Source organism: Tamandua tetradactyla, chromosome 14 (genome assembly GCF_023851605.1).
Source record: "Tamandua tetradactyla isolate mTamTet1 chromosome 14, mTamTet1.pri, whole genome shotgun sequence".
NCBI classification, from domain to species: Eukaryota; Metazoa; Chordata; class Mammalia; order Pilosa; family Myrmecophagidae; genus Tamandua; species Tamandua tetradactyla.
Window position 1 is genome coordinate 67,311,491 of NC_135340.1, and position 20,345 is coordinate 67,331,835.

General features: G+C 36.0%; 1 protein-coding gene across 10 annotated transcripts in view; it reads right to left on the reverse strand.

Annotated features, from left to right (window-relative positions):
• MYO5A (myosin VA) overlaps window positions 1-20,345 on the reverse strand; it is a 278,306-nt gene that overhangs the window by 147,423 nt on the left and 110,538 nt on the right. For 5 of the 10 annotated variants that reach the window (XM_077127922.1, XM_077127921.1, XM_077127920.1 and 2 more), the window contains exons 3-4: window positions 14,452-14,623; window positions 12,077-12,221 (exon numbers count right to left, since the gene is read on the reverse strand). In XM_077127922.1, the coding sequence (XP_076984037.1) occupies window positions 12,077-12,221; window positions 14,452-14,623 (317 nt within the window). The remainder of the gene's footprint in view (window positions 1-12,076; window positions 12,222-14,451; window positions 14,624-20,345) is intronic. The other 5 variants (XM_077127925.1, XM_077127923.1, XM_077127926.1 and 2 more) reach the window with 1 other exon arrangement.

Genomic DNA, 20,345 nt, shown 5'->3' on the forward strand with positions numbered 1-20,345 from the left:
ACTGAATATGACCGTGTGATTGTGAAAACCCTGTGCCTGTTGCTCCTTTTATCCAGGGTATGGACAGATGAGTAAAAAAATAGGGAAAAATAAATAATGAGGATCGGGGGTAAGGGGTAAAAAACATTGGGTAGATTGCAATACTAGTTAGTGGTCAGTGTGGGGAGGGGTAAAGGGTATGGGATGTATGAGTTTTTTCTTTTCCCTTTTTATTTCTTTTTCTGAAGTGATGCAATTGTTCTAAAAATGGTCATGGTGATGAATATTTGATGATAGTGTGAGCTACTGATTGTATACTGTAGATGGATGTTTATTTTGTCCAGAAACTAAATTTTCTGTAGCACATAACTAACTCAACCTGTCTGGATAGATCATTTAAACAATCCAAACACAGGGAGACTAGAATAAGAATGAGGACCTTTAGCCCTGTATAGCTAAATGTAATGCCTGGATAACTCCCAGAGTATATTAAGCAGATAATCAAAAGTATCGGCAAGGTCCTTTAAGGGATGGGAGAAAAAATATGGAACTACTTAACGTTACCACTGGGAAATGCCTGATACTGTGTCAAACATTAGGGACACCCAAATCAATAGACTAAGACCTTGATCTTGAAATTTGCTCTTGTGAAGCTTAAGTATGTAGCAGAGAAGCTTAGCCTACCTATACATATGCCTAAGAGTTACTTCTGAAAGACCTCTTTTGCTACTCAGATGTGATCTATCTCTAAGCCCAACTCTGCAAGTGAAATCACTGCCTGCTCACCTACATGGGATATGACATTCAGGGGTGAAAGTCTCCCTGGCAGTGTGGGAAATGACTCCCAGGGATGAGCCTGGCCCTGACACCGTGGGATCAACAATGTCAACCTGACCTAAAATGGGGAAAGAAGTGTAACAAATAAGGTATCAGTGGCTGAGAGAGTTCAGATACAGTCAAGACCTACTCTGGAGGTCACTCTTGTGCAAGCTTCAGTTAGACATTGTTATCATATATCATAGCCTACCAAACCCCAACCAAAACCATTTCTGCCAATCCTAAAGAACACCTAGGTTGTTATATAAGATTCTATAAAGGTTCGATGCACGAGGGTAACTTTCCAGAAACCTACGACCTGCAGATGGGTCCCTGGCCAGTTAAGCCCTGAAATGCAGAGGAAGCAGCCTTTTCCAGAACATCAGCTAGTTACATCTTCCTAACCCATATTATCGACAGTCCCTTCCAACATGAAAAAGTCAGAATGGACATAGCCCAAATAACCCTAAACAGCAGGAGAAAAATCAAAGGTGATGGTGGAATTATACCAAGAAGGTAGGGTTTAACAAATGGTATGATTGCTGAATGATTGTATTGATATTTCTTTTAGTCTCTAGTATATTAGAGCAGCTAAAAGTAAAAACCTAAAATTGTGTAATTGTAACCCATAACCAAACTCTGAAATCTGTTCTACAATTAATTGTGCTGTGCTTTGAAATTTATTGCTTTTTTGTATGTTATTTTTCACGAAAAAGAAAAAATAAGTCAATTGTGATGATTAAAAAATTGTAATAAAAAAGAAAAAATTACATATAAATGTAGGATGGGGATAACGTAAGAGTTGTGGTTAGGTAAACTCTTAGTGTTTCATTCTAATTCACGTTCTCTACATTCTCTGCCCAAATGTTAACTGAGTTCAAGTTTAAACCAAGTTTCCCAAGTAATCTTTTAAAAAATTTGTTGATTCACATTGGATATATGTAGGATGGACATAGGGTAAATGCTGTGAAAGCATTTCATTCCAATTCATGTTGCCCTACTTCGATGTCCAACAATTAAGGGTGTTCCAAAGATAAAACAAAGTTTCACCTGTAATATGTAGGTTAGGGCAATATTACGGTTATAAACAGTTAGTGTTTTTAAACTAATTTATGTTTCTGTATATTCTATGTCTAAACATTAACTGATTACAAGAGATTAAACCAAGTTTCACCTGTTAAGAAAAAAGACAACTGACAAACTGGGGGCAAATATTTGCAATATATACAACAGACAAAGGGCTAATATTCCATGTATGTACATATCTATGTTTGTTATGTATAAATAAAACTCTTAAAAACTGAAGGCTAAAGACCCAACAGAAAAATGGAAAAAAGACATGAGCAGACAATTCAACATAAAAAGAGATAAATGTTTGTTTCCCAGATCATGCACCCCTCCAAAATAATAGATAAAAATATTTTAATATATACAACAGAGAAGGGCTAATATACCATGTATGTACATATGTATGTTTGTTATATATAGATAAAACTCTTAAAAATTGAGTGTCAAAAACTCAACGGGAAAATGGAAAAAAAGACATGAACAGACAATTCAACATAAAAATGGATAATTTCCTGGACCATGCATCTGCCCCCCCCAAAAAAATTAATTAATTAATTAAAATACAATAAAATGGCCCTTAAATACATGAAAAGATGCATTCAAAGACACCCACAATTATAGAAATGCAAATTACAACAACATTAAGATACTTTCAGATCAGGAAAAACTCAAAAGGAAGACTACACATTCTGTTGGTGAGGTTGTGAGGAACCAGGCATTCTTGAACATTTCAGGTAGAAACACAAACTGGAGGGAATTTAGTAAAACCTAACTTGCTACACATTACCTAAACTATGTTTGTACTTACTTTTTGACACAGTAATCCCACTTTAAGGAATTTACCTGAAGTTAAACCTCCAAAAATACATATGGAGCGGGCCACAGTGGCTCAGCAGGCAGAGTCCCGGGTTCGATTCCCAGTGCCTGCCCATGAAAAAAAACAACCAACCAAAAACAAAAATGCATATGCACAAGGCTCTTTATTGTTGAGCTGGCATGAGCACGGATATCTTTTCACTGTTTCAAGATTAATTGTATATAACTAAATAATTTGTATCAAAAAAATCCATTTGTAAAACTTGCTCAACAAAATTTATTCACTCTACTACTCAAAATGGAGCATGAATACAGCAAACTAAAGTAATCAATACTATCCAGTTTTCAGATAGAAAGGGAAAAAACATCTCTTAAAGAAATATTAGGTCAAGATGGTGGCTTAACAATGTGCGCATTTTAGTTTGTCCTCCAGAACAACTACTAAATAACCAGAAACAGTACAGAACAGCTCCTGGGGCCACGTCAGTGACCAGACACCCAGCATATCCCAGTCCAGACCAGCTGGCCTGGCTGCGAGCATCCCCCAGAACTGTGAGTTCCCAAAGCTGCGGCGGCTGGCGCCCCACCCCCACAGGCCACTTCCCAGAGGGGAAAAGAAAGGACTTTACCAGCAGCAGGGACTGGGCACAATCAAACACCAATTGTGGAACTAATTAACAAATTCTGACTACTAAAAATAGGCCTCCAGCTTAGGTGAACCTGATCAAAGCAGAGGTTGCTCATTTTTGCCCCTGCACCAAGGGGGCAGGACTGACAGAAAAAGGGGGAAAAAAAAAAGAAGGAAACAGAGGTTTTTGTGGCTATGTATCTACAAAGGCATGACTGCCTCTGGATACAGCAGCAGGACTTTTCAGGCTGCAACTGCCCCAGGCATAGGCAGAAGTGAGCTCTTTTGGGGGTTTATCTGGAGCCTGTGCCTTCCCCAGGGGAGGGGTGAAGCCCCACCCAGGTGGAATCCCTCCATCAAGGAATTCAGACACCAGGGCTTGACGATTTGAAGCCATTAAAACCAGCCTACAACCTCTCCTCTGTCTCCACCAAGCCCCCAGCAGGGAGAGTCTGCCAAAGTTAAAGGTACTGCATCATCTTACGCTGGTGGGACCTGCAGTCAGACAAGCGCCACATACTGGGCAGGATAAGAAAAACACAGTCCAGAGACTTCACAGGAAAGTCTTTCAACCTGCTGGGTCTCACCCTCAGGGAAAACAGATGCAGGTGACTCTTTCCTCCTGATGGGAGGCCAGTTTGGTCTGGGAAAATCTGGCTGGGGCCTATAATATCTAGGTAGACCCTCCTAAGTGTGTGTGGGGGGGAAAGGCACCACACAAGCAGGGCAAGAAACAAGAAAACAAGAACTGAAAAATTCTCCTCTGTTAAACAAAACTTAAGCTAAAGGTCCAGATAAAGCTGAACGGAATGTCAAAGAACAGATAGACAACAAATTCATCCAGCAAGAAAACCCTAGATAAAAGAAGTGAAAGCAATCTCCAGAATAAACTAATTAAGGTAATTAAATGCCTAGACACCAGCAAAAAATAACAAATCACACTAAGGAAATTGAAGATATGGCCCAGTCAAAGGAACAAACCAACAATTCAAATGACATACAGGAGCTGAAACAATTCAGAATGTACGAACAGAAATGGAAACCTCATCAAAAACCAAATCAATGAATTGAGGGAGGATATGAAGAAGGCAAGGAACGAACAAAAAGAAGAAATGGAAAGACTGAAAAAACAAATCACAGAACTTATGGGGATGAAAGGCACAGTAAAAGAGATGAAAAAAACAATGGAAACCTACAATGGTAGATTTCGAGACACAGAACATAGGATTTCTGAACTGGAGAACGAAACATCTGAAATCTGACAAGAAACAGAAACTATAGGGAAAAAAATGGAAAAATATGAGCAGGGACTCAGGGAATTGAAAGACAATATGAAGCGCACGACTATACATGTTGTGGGTGTCCCAGAAGGAGAAGAGAAGGGAAAAGGAGGAGAAAAACTAATGGAGGAAATTATCACTGAAAACTTCCCAACTCTTATTAAAGACTTAAAATTACAGATCCAAGAATTGCAGCGGACCCCAAAGAGAACAGATCCAAATAGACATACTCCAAGACATTTAATAATCAGAATGTCAGAGGTCAAAGAGAAAGAAAGGATCTTGAAAGCAGCAAGAGAAAAGCAATCCATCACATACAAGGGAAGCCCAATAAGACTATGTGCAGATCTCTCAGCAGAAACCATGGAGGCGAGAAGACAGTGGGATAATATATTTAAATTATTAAAAGAGAAAAACTGCCAACCAAGAATTCTATATCCAGCAAAACTGTCCTTCAAAAATGAGGGAGAAATTAAAACATTTTCAGACAAAAAAATCACTGAGAGAATTTGTGACCAAGAGACCAGCTCTGCAAGAAATACTAAAGGAAACACTAGAGACAGATACAAAGACAGAAGAGAGAGAAGAGTGGAGAAGAGTATAGAAAGGAAGAGTATGAGTAAAGGTAAAAAGAAGGAAAATTAGATATGACACAAAAAATCCAGAAGGCAAAATAGAAGAAAGTACTACCCATGCAGTAATAACACTGAATGTTAATGGATTAAACTCTCCAATCAAAAGACACAGTCTGGCAGAATGGATTAAAAAACAGGACCCATCTATATGCTGTCTCTACTCAAAGGACACAAGGCCAAGAACACAAATGGACATTTACACACCAATGTTTATAGCAGCACTATTAACAATTACCAAGAGATGGAAACAGCCAAAATGTCCATCAACAGACAGGTGGCTAAACAAACTGTGACATTTACATAAGATGGAATACTATACAGCTGTAAGACAGAATAAAGTTATGAAGTATGTAAAAACATGAATGGATCTTAAGGACATTATGCTGAGTGTGATTAGTCAGAAACAAAAGGACAAATACTGTATGGTCTCACTGATATGAACTGACATTAGTGAATAAACTTGGACTATTTCATTGGTAATAGACCATCAGGAGATAGAAATAGGGTAAGATATTGGGTAATTGGAGCTGAAGGGATATAGATTGTGCAACAGGACTGAATATAAAAACTCAGAAATGGACAGCACAATATTACCTAACTGTAATACAATTATGTTAAAACACTGAATGAAGCTGCATATGAGAATGATAGAGGGAGGAGGGCTGGGGCATAAATGAAATCACAAAGAAAGATAGACGATAAAGATTGAGATGGTGTAATCTAGGAATGCCTAGAGTGTATAATGATAGTGACTAAATGTGCAAATTTTAAAAATGTTTTTGCATGAGGAAGAACAAAAGAATGTCATTACTGCAGTGTGCTGAAAATAGATGGTACTTAATATTAAAAAATTTCAACTAATGTGTGAGACTAAAGCAAAAAATGTTTATTTGGTACAAATCTATACTTTGACTAGTGCATCTCCTAATAAAACTTCTGTAAATAGTTGATTGAACACCTTAAGTACATGGAACTTTGTACAGGACATGAGATTTTGTTAGTTCGTCCAGGTGATGCCCTGATGAATCCCAGAGTGATCTGATCAATGAGTGGAAAAGTATTTGCAAAGTCCCCTTTGGGGAATGGTGAGAACGGGGGAAAACTCAACTTCCCCAAGTTGAAGTCTTGATATTCTCACAAGCAGTGTGGACAACCAAAGCTATAGGCCAAGCCCCCAGTCTTGGGGTTTGTTCATATGAAACTTAACTCCACAGGGGATAGGTCAAGCCTATTTAAATTAAGCCTAAGATTCATCCCCAAGAGAACCTCTTTTGTTGCTCAAATGTGGCCTCTCTCTCCGGCCAACACAGCAAGTAGACTCACCACCCTCCCCCTGTCTACGTGGGACATGACTACCAGGGCTGCGGATCTTCCTGGCAGCGTGGGACAGAAATCCCAGAATGAGCTGAGATTCAGCATCGAGGGATTGAGAAAACCTTCTTGACCAAAAGGGGGAAGAGTGAAATGAGACAGTGTCAATGGCTGAGAGACTCCAGAGTCCAGAGGTTATCCTGGAGGTTATTCTTACGCATTAAGTAGATATTACCTTGTTATTCAAGATGTAATGGAGAGGCTGGAGGGAACTGCCTGAAAATGCAGAGCTGTGTTCCAGTAGCCATGTTTCTTGATGATGATTTTATAATGATATAGCTTTCACAATGTGACTGTGTGATTGTGAAAACCTTGTGTCTGATGCTCCTTTTATCTACCTTGTCAACAGATGAGAGGAACATATGGAATAAAAATAAATAATAGGGGGGACAAATGTTAAAATAGATTTAGTTTGAAATCCTAGTGTCAATGAAAGGGATCAGTAAGGCCCATGGCATGTAAAAATTTTTTTTTCTGTTTGTTATATTTTTCTGCTGTCTTTTTCTTTTTCTGAATTGATGCTAATGTTCTGGGAAATGATCATGATGATGAATATGCAACTACGTGATGATATTGTGAATTGCTGAGTGTATGTGTTGGGAATGTTTGTGTTTCTTGTAATTTTTTTTAATTAATAAAAAAATTTTTTTTAAATGTGAAAAAAAAAGAAAATATTATGACTTAGGTAGAAAGTTAACTTTCATGCATGAGAAAAGACTGGCAGTAATGTGAAACAAGAATATGAGAAGAAAAATAGACATGGTAATTCACTGGATTTTTCTCCTCTGTAAGTCAAGAGGACTATTAAAATTAAGGAACTATTCTATAAAGGTATTCTGTGAGGGCATTATTTTCTATAAGGCACCTGTTTAGGAAACAGTTATGAGTGAAGGATTATAATTATTGCTACTGTCACTGGACAGACATCTACTTGCGAAGAATCACTATTGTCAGCTTTGCTTTGAGGATAGGTATCTAATGCAAAATTTCAACCTTAAAGATCTAAAATGGAACTCTGCCCCCATCCCCACCCTGCACACTCCTCTACCACAAAACCTGCTGCAATCCAATTCATTTCAGTAAATGGCAATAAACAACATCCTACTAAAAAATCCCCTACTGCATTATGGGCTCCTCTTTTTTCTCTCAATATGTCATATAAGTAAATCTCAGCTCAAAATAATCCACAACTATTCACTTAACCACTCCCCCTAACAACCTCCTCAACTAAATTTTCATGATCTCTTGCTTGGATCAATGCAGTAGCTTCCTAACAAACTGTTGATTGACATTGGATATATGTAGGCTAGGCACAGGGTAAAAGTTATGGTAATACTGATAGTGTTTCATTCCAATTCATGTTGCCCTACATTCTATGTTCAAAAGTTAAGAGTGTTCCAGAAATAAAACAAAGTTTCACCTGTAAAATGTGGAAAAACTTTTAATTACCATTGTGCATATATAGGTTATATGTGTGAAAAGGTATTCAAATTCTCATACTTAGAGGCAAGTTACAAGAACACAGATACCATTTCTTATCTTTCTGGTGAAATTTTTTTTAATGTAAAAAGTTTTAAATTAAAAACGTATGACAACAGTCTATTGGTGAGACTATAGGGAAACATGTATTTCCTAGCTCTGTCCGTTGAGAGGACCTACAGGCAATGATATCCCATTAGGAATGAACATATATAGCTTCCATATCTTGGTTTCTAAATAACATTTTCCAACAAAAGGAATCAGGACTCCTTGAAGAAATGGCTGATTCCAGGTTGTGGCAGGAAAATAAAAAATGGGTACAGTGGTGTTAGAAAGTAAGAAAGGGCTCAAAATATGATGATGGAATGTTGAAAAGACATGGACGTCAATTTGTAAGAGCTTCCAAAGGCCAAATTTGGACAAAATAAATAATGATAGTAATGAATAATAATGCATAAATGAAATAAATATCTCTGACTATATATTGATATAAACTAAAAAACTAAATAATAAATAAATGGAAGAAAAGGAAAAACTCTTTCGTATAGAATTTCTATTAATAAATGTAGAAGAAATGAAGGAAATAGGAAACAACCATTTTGCAAATACCACAATAATTGCTGAAGGCAAGAATCATCAAATGATGCTAAAATTACTGAGTAAAAGTATGATGGAAAACAGGATATTTGTATAGTTTCAAAGTATTTTCCCAGAGGATTCTTATTATTGTTATTATTTTTTTTGGGGGGGGGGGTGTGCATGGTCTGGGAATCGAACCTGGGTCTCCCACATGAAAGGCAGGGATTCTAACCACTGAACAACCTATTGACCCGGATACTTATTAATTTTAAAGGGAAAAATAATAACTTTTACAGCAGAAAAATGGGAGATACCACCTTAATCAACTGACCAGGACTAAGACATACTGACATCATGTACCTTCTTATATGATGCACTAAAAAGGGAACACCACCACCTCTGTCATACTATTGCCAGAAGTACATGACCTCAGTCTAGTCTAGGGAAAACATTAGACAAACCTTCATGAACAGAAGACTTGTTAACTATATTGTCTCATTTGTTCACTTCTCTGTCTTCAGTGTCTACAAGATAACTAGCTGGTATTCTTAAAAGATGTTAAAGTCATGAAAGAAAAAGAAAGACTGATGGACAGCCCAGATTTGAAGAGTCTAAGGAGACAGAACAACTAAATTCAATGTACGTGATCCAAAGTAAGATTGGATCCTAGGTCAGGAAAAGTACATTAGAGGGGAATTGATGAAATCTGAGTAAGGATGCTAGATTAGTTAATAGTATCATATCAATGTTAATTTCCTGGTTTTAATAATTTACAGTGGTTATATAAGACGTTAACATACGAAGAAACTAGATGAAGGGAATATGGGAAGTCTGTGTACTATTTTTGCAACATTTTTGCAAGTCTAAACTTATTACAGAAAAAGGGTTTTTTAAAAAAAGGCAGCTTCACAATAAGCCTTTCCCTGACCCTACTACACAGTCTCCTGCCCATCCTGCATGTCACATCAACTTTTCTATTTTTTTAACTTTTTTTATTATATAGTATAACATATATACAAAGCAAAGAAATAAAAAAGCAAGTTTTCAAAGCACACTTCAAAAAAGGGGTTACAGGATACATCCGAGTTTGTCATGGGCTACTGTAGAATCCGCTCATATTTTTCCTTCTAGCTGCCCAGAATATAGGAGGCTAGGGGGCTTAAATATTTTTTTATCATCACAATTGACTAGTTTCCTTCTTTTTTTGTGAACAATAACATATATACAAAAAAACTATAAATTTCAAAGCACAGCACCACAATTAGTTGTAGAACATATTTCAGCTTTGACATGGGTTACAATTTCACAATTTTAGGTTTTTACTTCTAGCTGCTCTAAAATACTGTAGACTAAAAGAGTTATCATTTTAATGATTCAGCAGTTTCCTGTTTTATTTTTTACTTAGTAATATCTGAAAAACTATGTAAATTATATTATAAATTATATTCATCATTCTCACTTCATGAATGTAAGAATTTTTTCTAATTTGTTTGCTGCTGTGTGCACTGTGCCTATAATAACATTTACATACTGCTCAATAAGTCTTGATTGAACAAATAAGGAATTATACCTTCCTTGAAGATATGAAAGGCCTCTAGGAGTATTAGCAATATGAAACATCAGTATTCATATCTGGTAAAGAGGGCATATTTTCATCTGGTAAGAAAATAAGTGGAAAAAATGATGCTGCAACATTAAGCCTATGAGCTTAAACAGCCATGGTCTACTTCACCGTTGTGACAGATTTTATGGTATAGATTTATTTTTACAAATGGTAAATATAGAACCATAACTGATTAAAGCAGCTTATTTTCAAACCACCTTAAAAAGCAAACTGAGCAAATGGAGTGGGGAGAGAAATCAAACATGTACATAAAAGAGATCACATTAAGTTACTGTGTCACAGAGGAATAATGAGGGTGGAAAAATTTTAGGAAATCAAAACAAATCTATGGGTTAAAAACACAAATATTCATATAAATACGCTATTCTTGCATTATAAGTGGCAAGGAAGATAAGAGCTACACTTTCATATTTAAGTATAATATTTTCAAAAAAATCATATAATTCTTGATGAGCAGTATGAAATTTTTCAGAGATTATTTTTAGGGCCTGAGCTCCATGTAATTCCCTTTCTGCCCAGAGGTCCTCAGGTTGTACTAGTATGGCACTAAAATTGTACCACAGTGCTCCAATACTATATAAGTCAAATATTAGTAGACTTGTTCCAACCTGAGAAAAAAATGATAGTGATGGATAGAATTTTCTCAATTTTAGGTGTAAAAAGAAATCTTAAACTTTTGATGCTAGTTCTTCTTTTACAGCAAAATCTGGTATGACATGTAACATAGTATAAAACTGCGTTTAGTCATTTTATAGTTAATATATTATTTTATAACATCAGACTATTTGAACTTGGAAACTAATCTTCGTAGTTCTCTGACATTGGGAAAGTTACTTCTCTGTGCTTTAGTTGTCTCATTCATAAAATGAAGATTAATAATAACACCTATCTCAGAAGTTGCTGTGAGGATAAAACTAGTTAATAAATGGAAAGTAATTAAATAGTATCTTTCATAAAGAGCATGTAATAACTGTTAGCTGCTATTAGTGTACTAGTATTAATATTCTTTTATTGTTAAAATGGCATAATGACTTCTATGGGCTCTGTTATCGAAATAATTCTAAAAGTCTGTCACACCTGGTCTCATCATGTACAAACACTTCCCTGTTTGTTAAGGGGGAACTAAAACCCTCTGCTGTATTAGTTTTCTCATACTTCATTAATTGCATACACATAATATGCCAAGTTATGTTGTACCCTAGAGAAATAAGTGAAACATATTATTATTCTATGCATCTACAGTTTCACATTACATTATACTATTAGGAATATATAATTTAGTCTTGAAAGTAGCTTTTTCCTCCCATTATCCACTCTCAAAATGTTAGATTTCCATGGTTAATACGAGAAACATGTTGCTGTGCTGTTCAGGATCACTGAGAGGCTAACATGCAATACTAACATTAAAATTCAGACTTTTAGGTTGAGTTCTCTTAGGTACAGACAGACTTCCTCCAGCTCTCATGCGTTTTAATCCTGGTTCTGCAACTCATTAGCTGAGTAATACTAATACTATTAATTCTTAAAGATTCCTCATCTATAAAATAAGGATAACAACTGACGTTGCTTAGTCATAAGATCATGATAAGATTCCAAAGACAGATTTTAAAAACTATGTATCCTTTCACAAATGTGAGATTATTTTTAATAATAATCCAGGCTCCCTGAGACAAACCGGTCAAGACTTATTTAATAATGATTTATAAATTGCCTGGCACTGCATTTTAAAATGCCTGTGACTTAGCAAAGAAGAGATTATCACAACCAATAAAAACTATGAAATAAAAAAGCTTCCACCAACCTGGCCATCTGCTTGTAAGCTTCTTCAGCTACTGCAAAGATATGTGGATCCATATCACCCATGTTCTGACCACTGTATGCATTAATAATATCTTCTCCATAAATAGGCAGCTGTTCATAGGGATTTATAGCTACCAGGACTATACCTGGGGGTGGGGAAACAAAAAAGCCAGCAATGTTAATCTTGGTATGTTTTGAAGAAAGTCAATATTTAAAAATTTCATCAATACAATCACTGTCTCCTATCTATTTATCAATATTAGAAGTCAATAGTATCCTTACAGGCATACCAAACTTGGCAAAAAGATAGTCGTAGTTAACAAAAAACCTTATACCAATTTCAATTATGTTGAACTAACAAATTGTGAGTTCAAGGACTACAATACACATAGCCTTTGCTTCCGAACCCATTTAGTTAGGGCTAACTAAAACTATTTAAAATTTGGACTAGGGGTTTAAAATAATGAAAATAGCGGCAATGTTGTAATAACTTTAAATATTTTCATAAGAAATTCTGCTTCTAGAACTTTGTCCAATGAAATGGTCAGAGATTTATCTTTTTTTTTTTTACAAAGGTATTTATCATAATGCTATAAATGTTTGTCATAAAAGTGAAAAGTGGAAATAAACTAAATACATAATAAGAGGAGCTGGTGAATAAATTTTGCTTCACTCATATGACAGACTGTTGTGCTACAATAAGAAATCATATTTTTGAAGAATATTAAATGGTATAGGAAAACAGGATACAAAACTATATTTACAGACATTTCAATTTTATAGCTACATATACTCAAGCATATATTCATACAGAAAAGAAAGGAAGTCAACATATTAATGGGTGTTTTTCAGTGATAAATTAATTGTTTTTTTCTTTTTCACAGTTTTTTGTATTTCCTAAAATATTAACAATAGGTATGTATTTAATTTAATTCATTCATTCAACAAATACTTGTTGAGATCCAACCATGTGTCAAAGACTTTTCTAAGCACAGCGTTCACAAAAGAAAAGAAAAAAGACAAATCTTTGCTCTCCTGGAGTTTATTGCCTTGTAGGGAATTCAGATAATTGACAAAATAAGTAGGAAAAAAATACACTGATGAAAGAGTAGTAAGGAAAAAACTAAAGCAAGAAAGGAAGATAGACAGAAAGTAGGGGAAGGAGGGGCTTATGATTTTAGATAGAGTGGCCAGGGAAGGCGTCACTGAGAAGGAAACACATTTGTAAGAAAAAAACAAAAGAAAATTGAGAAAAAAGAAATATATGGGCTTAATAGACAGGAAAGAAAAGGGTTAATATCAAGGATTTAACAGATGTAAATTATTTTAAGAAGAAAAGGTAGCTGTTCCCTTCAAAACAGGAAAGAATAAAGAAGGATGAGCACTGAGTTTGGTGAAACAAGCAAATGAACTTAGATGGGGAAATGAATGGAATTCCTAGACTTGAGTTAGGAGGGAGTGACTGATAAAAGAAAGATAAGCCAGTGAAGAAAGAGAGAATAGAGAGAAAATAAAAGATAAGATGAAAATAGAGAGAGGAAAAAAATGAAAGAAGGGGAAAGGTATACAAATGTACACATGTGTAAACGTACATAATTCCTAAGAGAGATAAGAAGAGTCATGAGCTGGGTCTCTGGCAGATAATATTGCAATGAACAGGGGCCCAGGCAAGCAGGATCAAGCAAGAATAGTTACAACTGCTCAGTTCAACCCTATATTTTTAAATAACTGAGAAAAAGATAACCCTAAATGTATTGTTTGAACCTGTCCCAAAGATTAACCTTTAGACACCTATTCTTTTTTTTTTTTTTTTTTTATTTATTTTTTTTTTTTTTAAAGGAAAGACAGAGAGAAGGAAGGAAGGATAGAAGGAAGGAAGGAAGGAAGAAAGGGAAACATCTTTAAACATTTTCTTGTTTTATTGTATTCTGTTTCTCCGTTTTTGTTACATGGGCTGGGGCCGGGAATCGAACCGAGGTCCTCCGGCATAGCAGGCAAGCACTTTGCCCGCTGAGCCACCGCGGCCCGCCCTAGACACCTATTCTTTATAAACTAGTTTTTGTAAGAGATGAAAATAACTAGTAGACTTGGCATTGAATTTGGCATATAACGTCTATGGGAAAAATATTCAAAAAATGGGCTCATTTCTTTTTATTTTGAGCAAAGTTATGTAAATTCATGAAAAAGCTTATCAGCTTAAAATGTAACTTAGATAATGAATACTGGTAAGTCTTTTTGATAACTCTGAAGTGATTTTTCCTGCAAAGAAAATCCAACCACAACCTGATTTCCCCATGTACACAGTATTTCCATGGCTAGGTCCATTAGAGGAAAGAAAGAGTTCACTAGTCCTCTCAGACAGCAAGGCAAGCTTACCACAATATGTATAAATAAGCTTGGAATCAATAAAACGGACTCTGAGATTGTGGAGCACAGCAGGCTCATGAAGATAGCTGAGGGCCGTGAGGTCATTTTCACCCACAAGTATGTCAGGGTTTCGTAAGTGAGGCAGCTCCTTTGTCTTTGGATCTAAACGGTATTCCAAATCCTGAAAATGCACAAGATATAGCATCTTGATAAATCACAGCAATGAAAGAAAGACAGGTCTATTCATTTTGCTTATTTCCTATTTCTGATTTGCTTCTCAGCTATTTAAAGCATTCTTTTCCTGGTACTTTCCAATACCATAGACATTCTGTAGAAACAGTATACAATGGGAAACTTTCCTTTTTCACTAGATTTATAAAATCATATTTAACAATTTCTGCTAACATAGTTTGACAAGTCATAGTCTAGATCATTTCCTAATCTAGTTATTCACCAGCATTTTGGTTTTTTTTTTCCACCAGCATTTTTTAATCTTTAGTTAAATGTTCTTCTCTCATCACCTATGATAACTGAGAGACAGTACAACAGAGTGGTCAAGAACTTGGCTCTAGGGTAAGATAAATTTGGGTTTAAATCCTAACACTCGCACTTACTTCTCATGTGGCCTTGGTACATTATTAACCTAAATCCCTTATCTGTAAAAGAGACATAATAAAAATGCATTGCAGTAAAATCAAATGGGGCAATGCCTGATGTGTAGTAAGTATTTGGGAACTTGTGAATCCCGAAATGTCCAAGAAACCCCTGAAATTATGTGCAACACTTTATGTTTGTCTGTATGTATGTATACACGTGCACATATGTGCATTTCTTTTGGAAAGACAGTCCATAGTTTTCATCAGATTATGAATGAGGTGTCTGTCCTCTAAAAGATAATAAGTATTATTCATTTCAAAGCCATGAGAATATGACTTTATAGCAAAAGTCAACATGGAAACTGTCATTCTACTATGTATTAAGGGCAAATAACATATGACAGGTGAAAAGGAGAAAAAAACAATTTAATTACAGGGAGAAACAAACTGTGTAAAAAAGTCACTTTTGTTAACATTGAAGAGATTTAAGTTAAATATTCAAATCAAGTTGAAAAGAATTATGCTAAAAAAGAGAAACTTTTAGAATCTTCCCCACAACCCCTCTCTCTGCTGTTTACTGGGGTCTAATGTCCTTCCCTAAGGTGAATGGCCCTTGCATTGGACCCTTCAATGCACAAATGCCTGTTCCCTTGCTTTCTCCTGCCTATGCCTTAAAGTCCTCTCCCCACATTCTCCTTTTCTGCTCATCTACAATGTTATACCTCAACGACATGAGACTATAAAGTTATATCTGACCAAAAGTGAGCTCCAAGGAATGTGGAATCTTAAGAAATGTCCAAAATCTCTATGGCTTAACTGATCAATGTAATTCCTCAGGCGATGTTAGCAAGCCAACTTCTAAAGGGCAACTCAGAAGATTTCCCTTTTTAAAAAAAAAAAAATTTTATTGAGAAATCTTCACATATATACAGTCCATACATGATACACAATCAATGGCTCAAGACATCATCACATAGAAGATTCCTCTTCTTAAGTGTTCTTTAGAGTATGGGGTTGTTTTGTGGTGAGTGCAGGAGTGGTTTGGTATTGGGACAATATCAGAGAAGATATCATAATGTGGGTAGAGAATCATCTATCATTCCTTTCTTTTTATTTTAAACTTTGTTCCCCTATTATTTGCTTATTTTTTTAATCCATATTTTTACTCATCTGTCCATATCGTAGATAAAAGGAGCATCAGACACGAGGTTTTCACAATCACACAGTCACACTGTGAAAGTTATGTCATTATACAATCATCTTCAAGAAACATGGCTACTGGAACACAGCTGTGTTAGTTAGATTCAGTTGTCAACTTGGCCAGGTGAGCATACCTAGTTTTGTTGCCGGACATAAGCCAATGGTACGTGAACCTCATCTGTTGCTAATTACATCTGAGGTCGGCTAGGAGGCGTGTCTGCTGCAATGAGTGACATTTGACTTAATTGGCTGGTGCTTAAATGAGAGAGCCCAACGTAGCACACCTAAGCAGTTCGGCATTCCTCATCTCAGCACTCACAGCTCAGCCCAGGCCTTTGGAGAAGCAGAAAGAAGTCACCCCAGGGAAAGTTGTTGGAACCCAAGGGCTTGGAGAGAAGACCAGCAGAGATCATCCTGTGCCTTCCACATAAGAAAGAACCTCAGTGGAAAGTTAGCTGCCTTTCCTCTGAAGAACTAACAAAATAAATCCCCTTTTATTAAAGCCAATCCATCTCTGGTGTGTTGCATTCTGGCAGCTAGCTAACTAGAACAACAGCTCTACAGTTTCAGGAACTTTCCTCTAGCCATTCTAGTGCACCATGAACTAAAAAGGGGACATCTAAATAATGTATAAGAATAACCTCCAGGATAATCTCTTGACTCTGTTTGAAATCTCTCAGCCACTGAAACTTTATTTTGTCTCATTTCTCTCTTCCCCCTTTTGGTTGAAAGGTTTTCTCAATCCCTTAATGTTGAGTCCCAACTCATTCTAGGATTTCTGTCCAATGTTGCTAGGGAGGTTTACACCCCTGGGAGCCATGTACCATGTAGAGAGGGGAAGGGCAGTGAGTTCACTTGCTGTGTTGGCTGAGAGAGAGAGAGAGAGAGGCCACATCTGAGCAACAAAAGAGGTTCTCTGGGGGTGATGCTCAGCCACAATTTTAAGTAGGTTTACCCTTTCCTTTGTAGGGATTAGTTTCAAAGGAACAAACCCCAAGATTGAGGGCTTGGCTTATTGATTTGGTTGTCCCTACTGCTTGCAAGAATATCAAGAATTCTCCAAATGGGGAAGTTGAATTTTTCCCCCTTTCTCCCTATCCCAAGGAAACTTTGCAAATACTTCTTTATTCACTATTCAAATCACTCTGGGATTTATGGGGGCATCACACTAACCTGGACAAACTTACAAAATCCCATGCCCTGTTCAAGGTTCCATATACTTATGGTGTTCAATTAACCTGTCCATACATGTTATATTAGGAAATGCACTAGTCAAAATATAAATTTTGTACCAAATAAACATTTCTTGTTTTAGTCTCAAACAGAAGTTGAGGTTTTAAAATATGAATGACCACCTATTTTCAACACCCTGCAATAATGACATCACTTGGTTCTGCCTCATGCAAAAACATTTTTTGATCCGTACATTTAGTCACTATCATCATACACTCAAGGCATTCCTAGATTATACCATCTCAGTCTTTATCATCTATCTTTTCTTGTGGCTTCATATGTGCCCCCAGCCCTCTTCCCTCTATCATTTTCACATTCAGCTTCATTTGGTGCACATTATTGTGCTATAATCAGGTAGCATTGTGCTATCCACTTCTGAATTTTTACAATCAGTCCTGTTACACAATCGGTATCCCTTCAGCTCCAATTACCCAATCTCTATTTTATTTCTATCTCCTGATAACCTTTGTTCTTAACTGAAATTCTCCAAGTTCACTCATTAATGTTAGTTCATATCATTGAGACCATACAGTATTTGTCCTTTTGTTTCTGGCTAACCTTACTCAGCATAATGTCCTCAAGGTCTATCTACATATTATGTGCTTCATGACTTTATTCTGTCTTACAGCTGCATAATATTCCATCATATGTATATACCATAGCTTGTTTAGTCACTCATCTCTTGGTGGACATTTGGGCTTTTTCCATCTCTTGGCAACTGAAAACAACTCTGCTATAAACATTGGTGAGCAAATGTCCATTTGTGTCCTTGCCCTCATGTCCTCTAGATACCTAACAATGGTATTGCTAGATCATATGGCAATTCTATATTTAGCTTCCTGAGAAACGACTAAACTGCCTTCCATAGCGGTTGTACCATTTGATATTCCCACCAACACCAGATAAGTGTGTCTCTTTCTCCACATCCTCTCCATCACTTGTTGTTTTCTGTTTGGTGTTTTGTTTCGTTTTTTTTATATAATGGCCATTCTGGTGGGCATGAGATATCTCATTGCAGTTTTGATTTGCACTTCCTTAATAGACAGGGAAGTTGAGCATCTTTTCATGTGCCTTTTAGCCATCTGTATTTCCTCTTCTGAGAAGTGTTCACGTCCTTTGCCCATTTTGTAATTGGGTCATTTGTCTTTTTGTTGTTGAGTTGAACAATCTCTTTATATATTCTGGATACTAGACCCTTATCTGATACTGTCATTTCCAAATATTGTCTCCCATTGTTAAGATTGCCTTTTTACTTTCTTGACAAAGTTCTTTGATGCACAACTGTGTTCAGTTTTGAGGAGTTACCATTCATCTATTTCCTTCTTCAGTGCTCATGCTTTGGGTGTAAGATCTAAGGAACTGCCTCCTATTAAAAGTTTTATAAGCTATTTCCCTACATTTTCTTCTAAAAGTTTTATGGCCTTACTTCTAAAATTTAGGTCTTTGATCCACTTTGAGTTAATTTTTGTACAGGGTGTGAAATATGGATCCTCTTTAATTCTTTTGCATGTAGATATCCAGTTCTCCAAGCACCATTTATTGAAGAGACTGTTCTGTCCCAGATGAGTTGGCTTGACTGCCTTATCAAAGATCAATTTGTCCATACATGAGAGGGTCTATATCTGAACACTCTCTTCAATTCCATTGGTCAGTATATCTATCTTAATGCCAGTACCATGCTGTTTTGACCACTATTGCTTCGTAATACACCTTAAAGTCAGGTAGTATGAGACCTTCTATTTCATTTTTCTTTCTCAAATATTTTTAGCTATTCGGGGCACTCTGCCCTTCCAAATAAATTTTGTTATTAGTTTTATTATTTCTGCAAAATAAGTTTTAGGGATTTTAATTGGTATTGCATTGAATCTATAAATCAATTTAGGCAGAACTGACATCTCAACTATATTTAGTCTTCCAATTCATGAAGAGAGTATGCCTTTCCATTTATTTAGGTCTTCTGTGATTTCTTTTAGCAATTTCTCATAGTTTTCTTTGTATACGTCTTTCATATCCTAGTTAAATTTATTCCTAAATGTTTTACCCCTTTGGTTGCAATTGTAAATGGATTTTTTTTCTTTTTTCTTTTTTATTTACCCCTCAGATTGCTTATTACTTGTGTATAGAAACACTACAGATTTTTGGGTGTTGATCGTATAGCCTGCCACTTTGCTGTACTCATTTATTAGCTAAAGCAGTTTTGCTATAGATTTTTCGGGGTTTTCAACATACAGTATCATATCATCTGTAAACAGTGAGAGTTTTACTTCTTCCTTTACAATTTTGATGCCTTGTATTTCTTTTTCTTGTCTAATTGCTCTGGCTAGAACTTCCAACACAATGTTGAATAACAGTGGTGACAGGAGATATCCTTGTCTTGTTTCCGATCTTAGGGGAAGAGCTTTCAGTCTTTCCCCATTGAGGATGATGTTAGCTGTGGGTTTTTCATATAGTTCCTTTATCATGTTGAGGAAGTTCCCTTCTTTATGAAAATTTTCTTCTTGGACTCAGGCTTGAAATAGATATAACATGCTCCTAGGATCACTAAATAAAAGTATTCTTCTATGATTACAAAGGCCATGTGAGCTTCTGCCTTCTCTCTTTTTTATCCTGAGACCCTAAACAGACTATGGTTACTAAAAGGGAAGAATCCTGGGATAGGTGGTAGATATCCTTGCTTGTTTTCCAATCCTATATATACCTCTATTAAATGTACACATCATTCTATTCATGTATTTTTTTTTTAATTTAAGGATTTATAAGTTTAAACACAGAGACTATACTATGGTTAGCAAATTTGTTTCCTACAGGCAATTGATTTGTGTGCTGGTTTGAAAGGAAGTATGTTCCCTAGAAAAGCCATGTTTTAATCTAAAT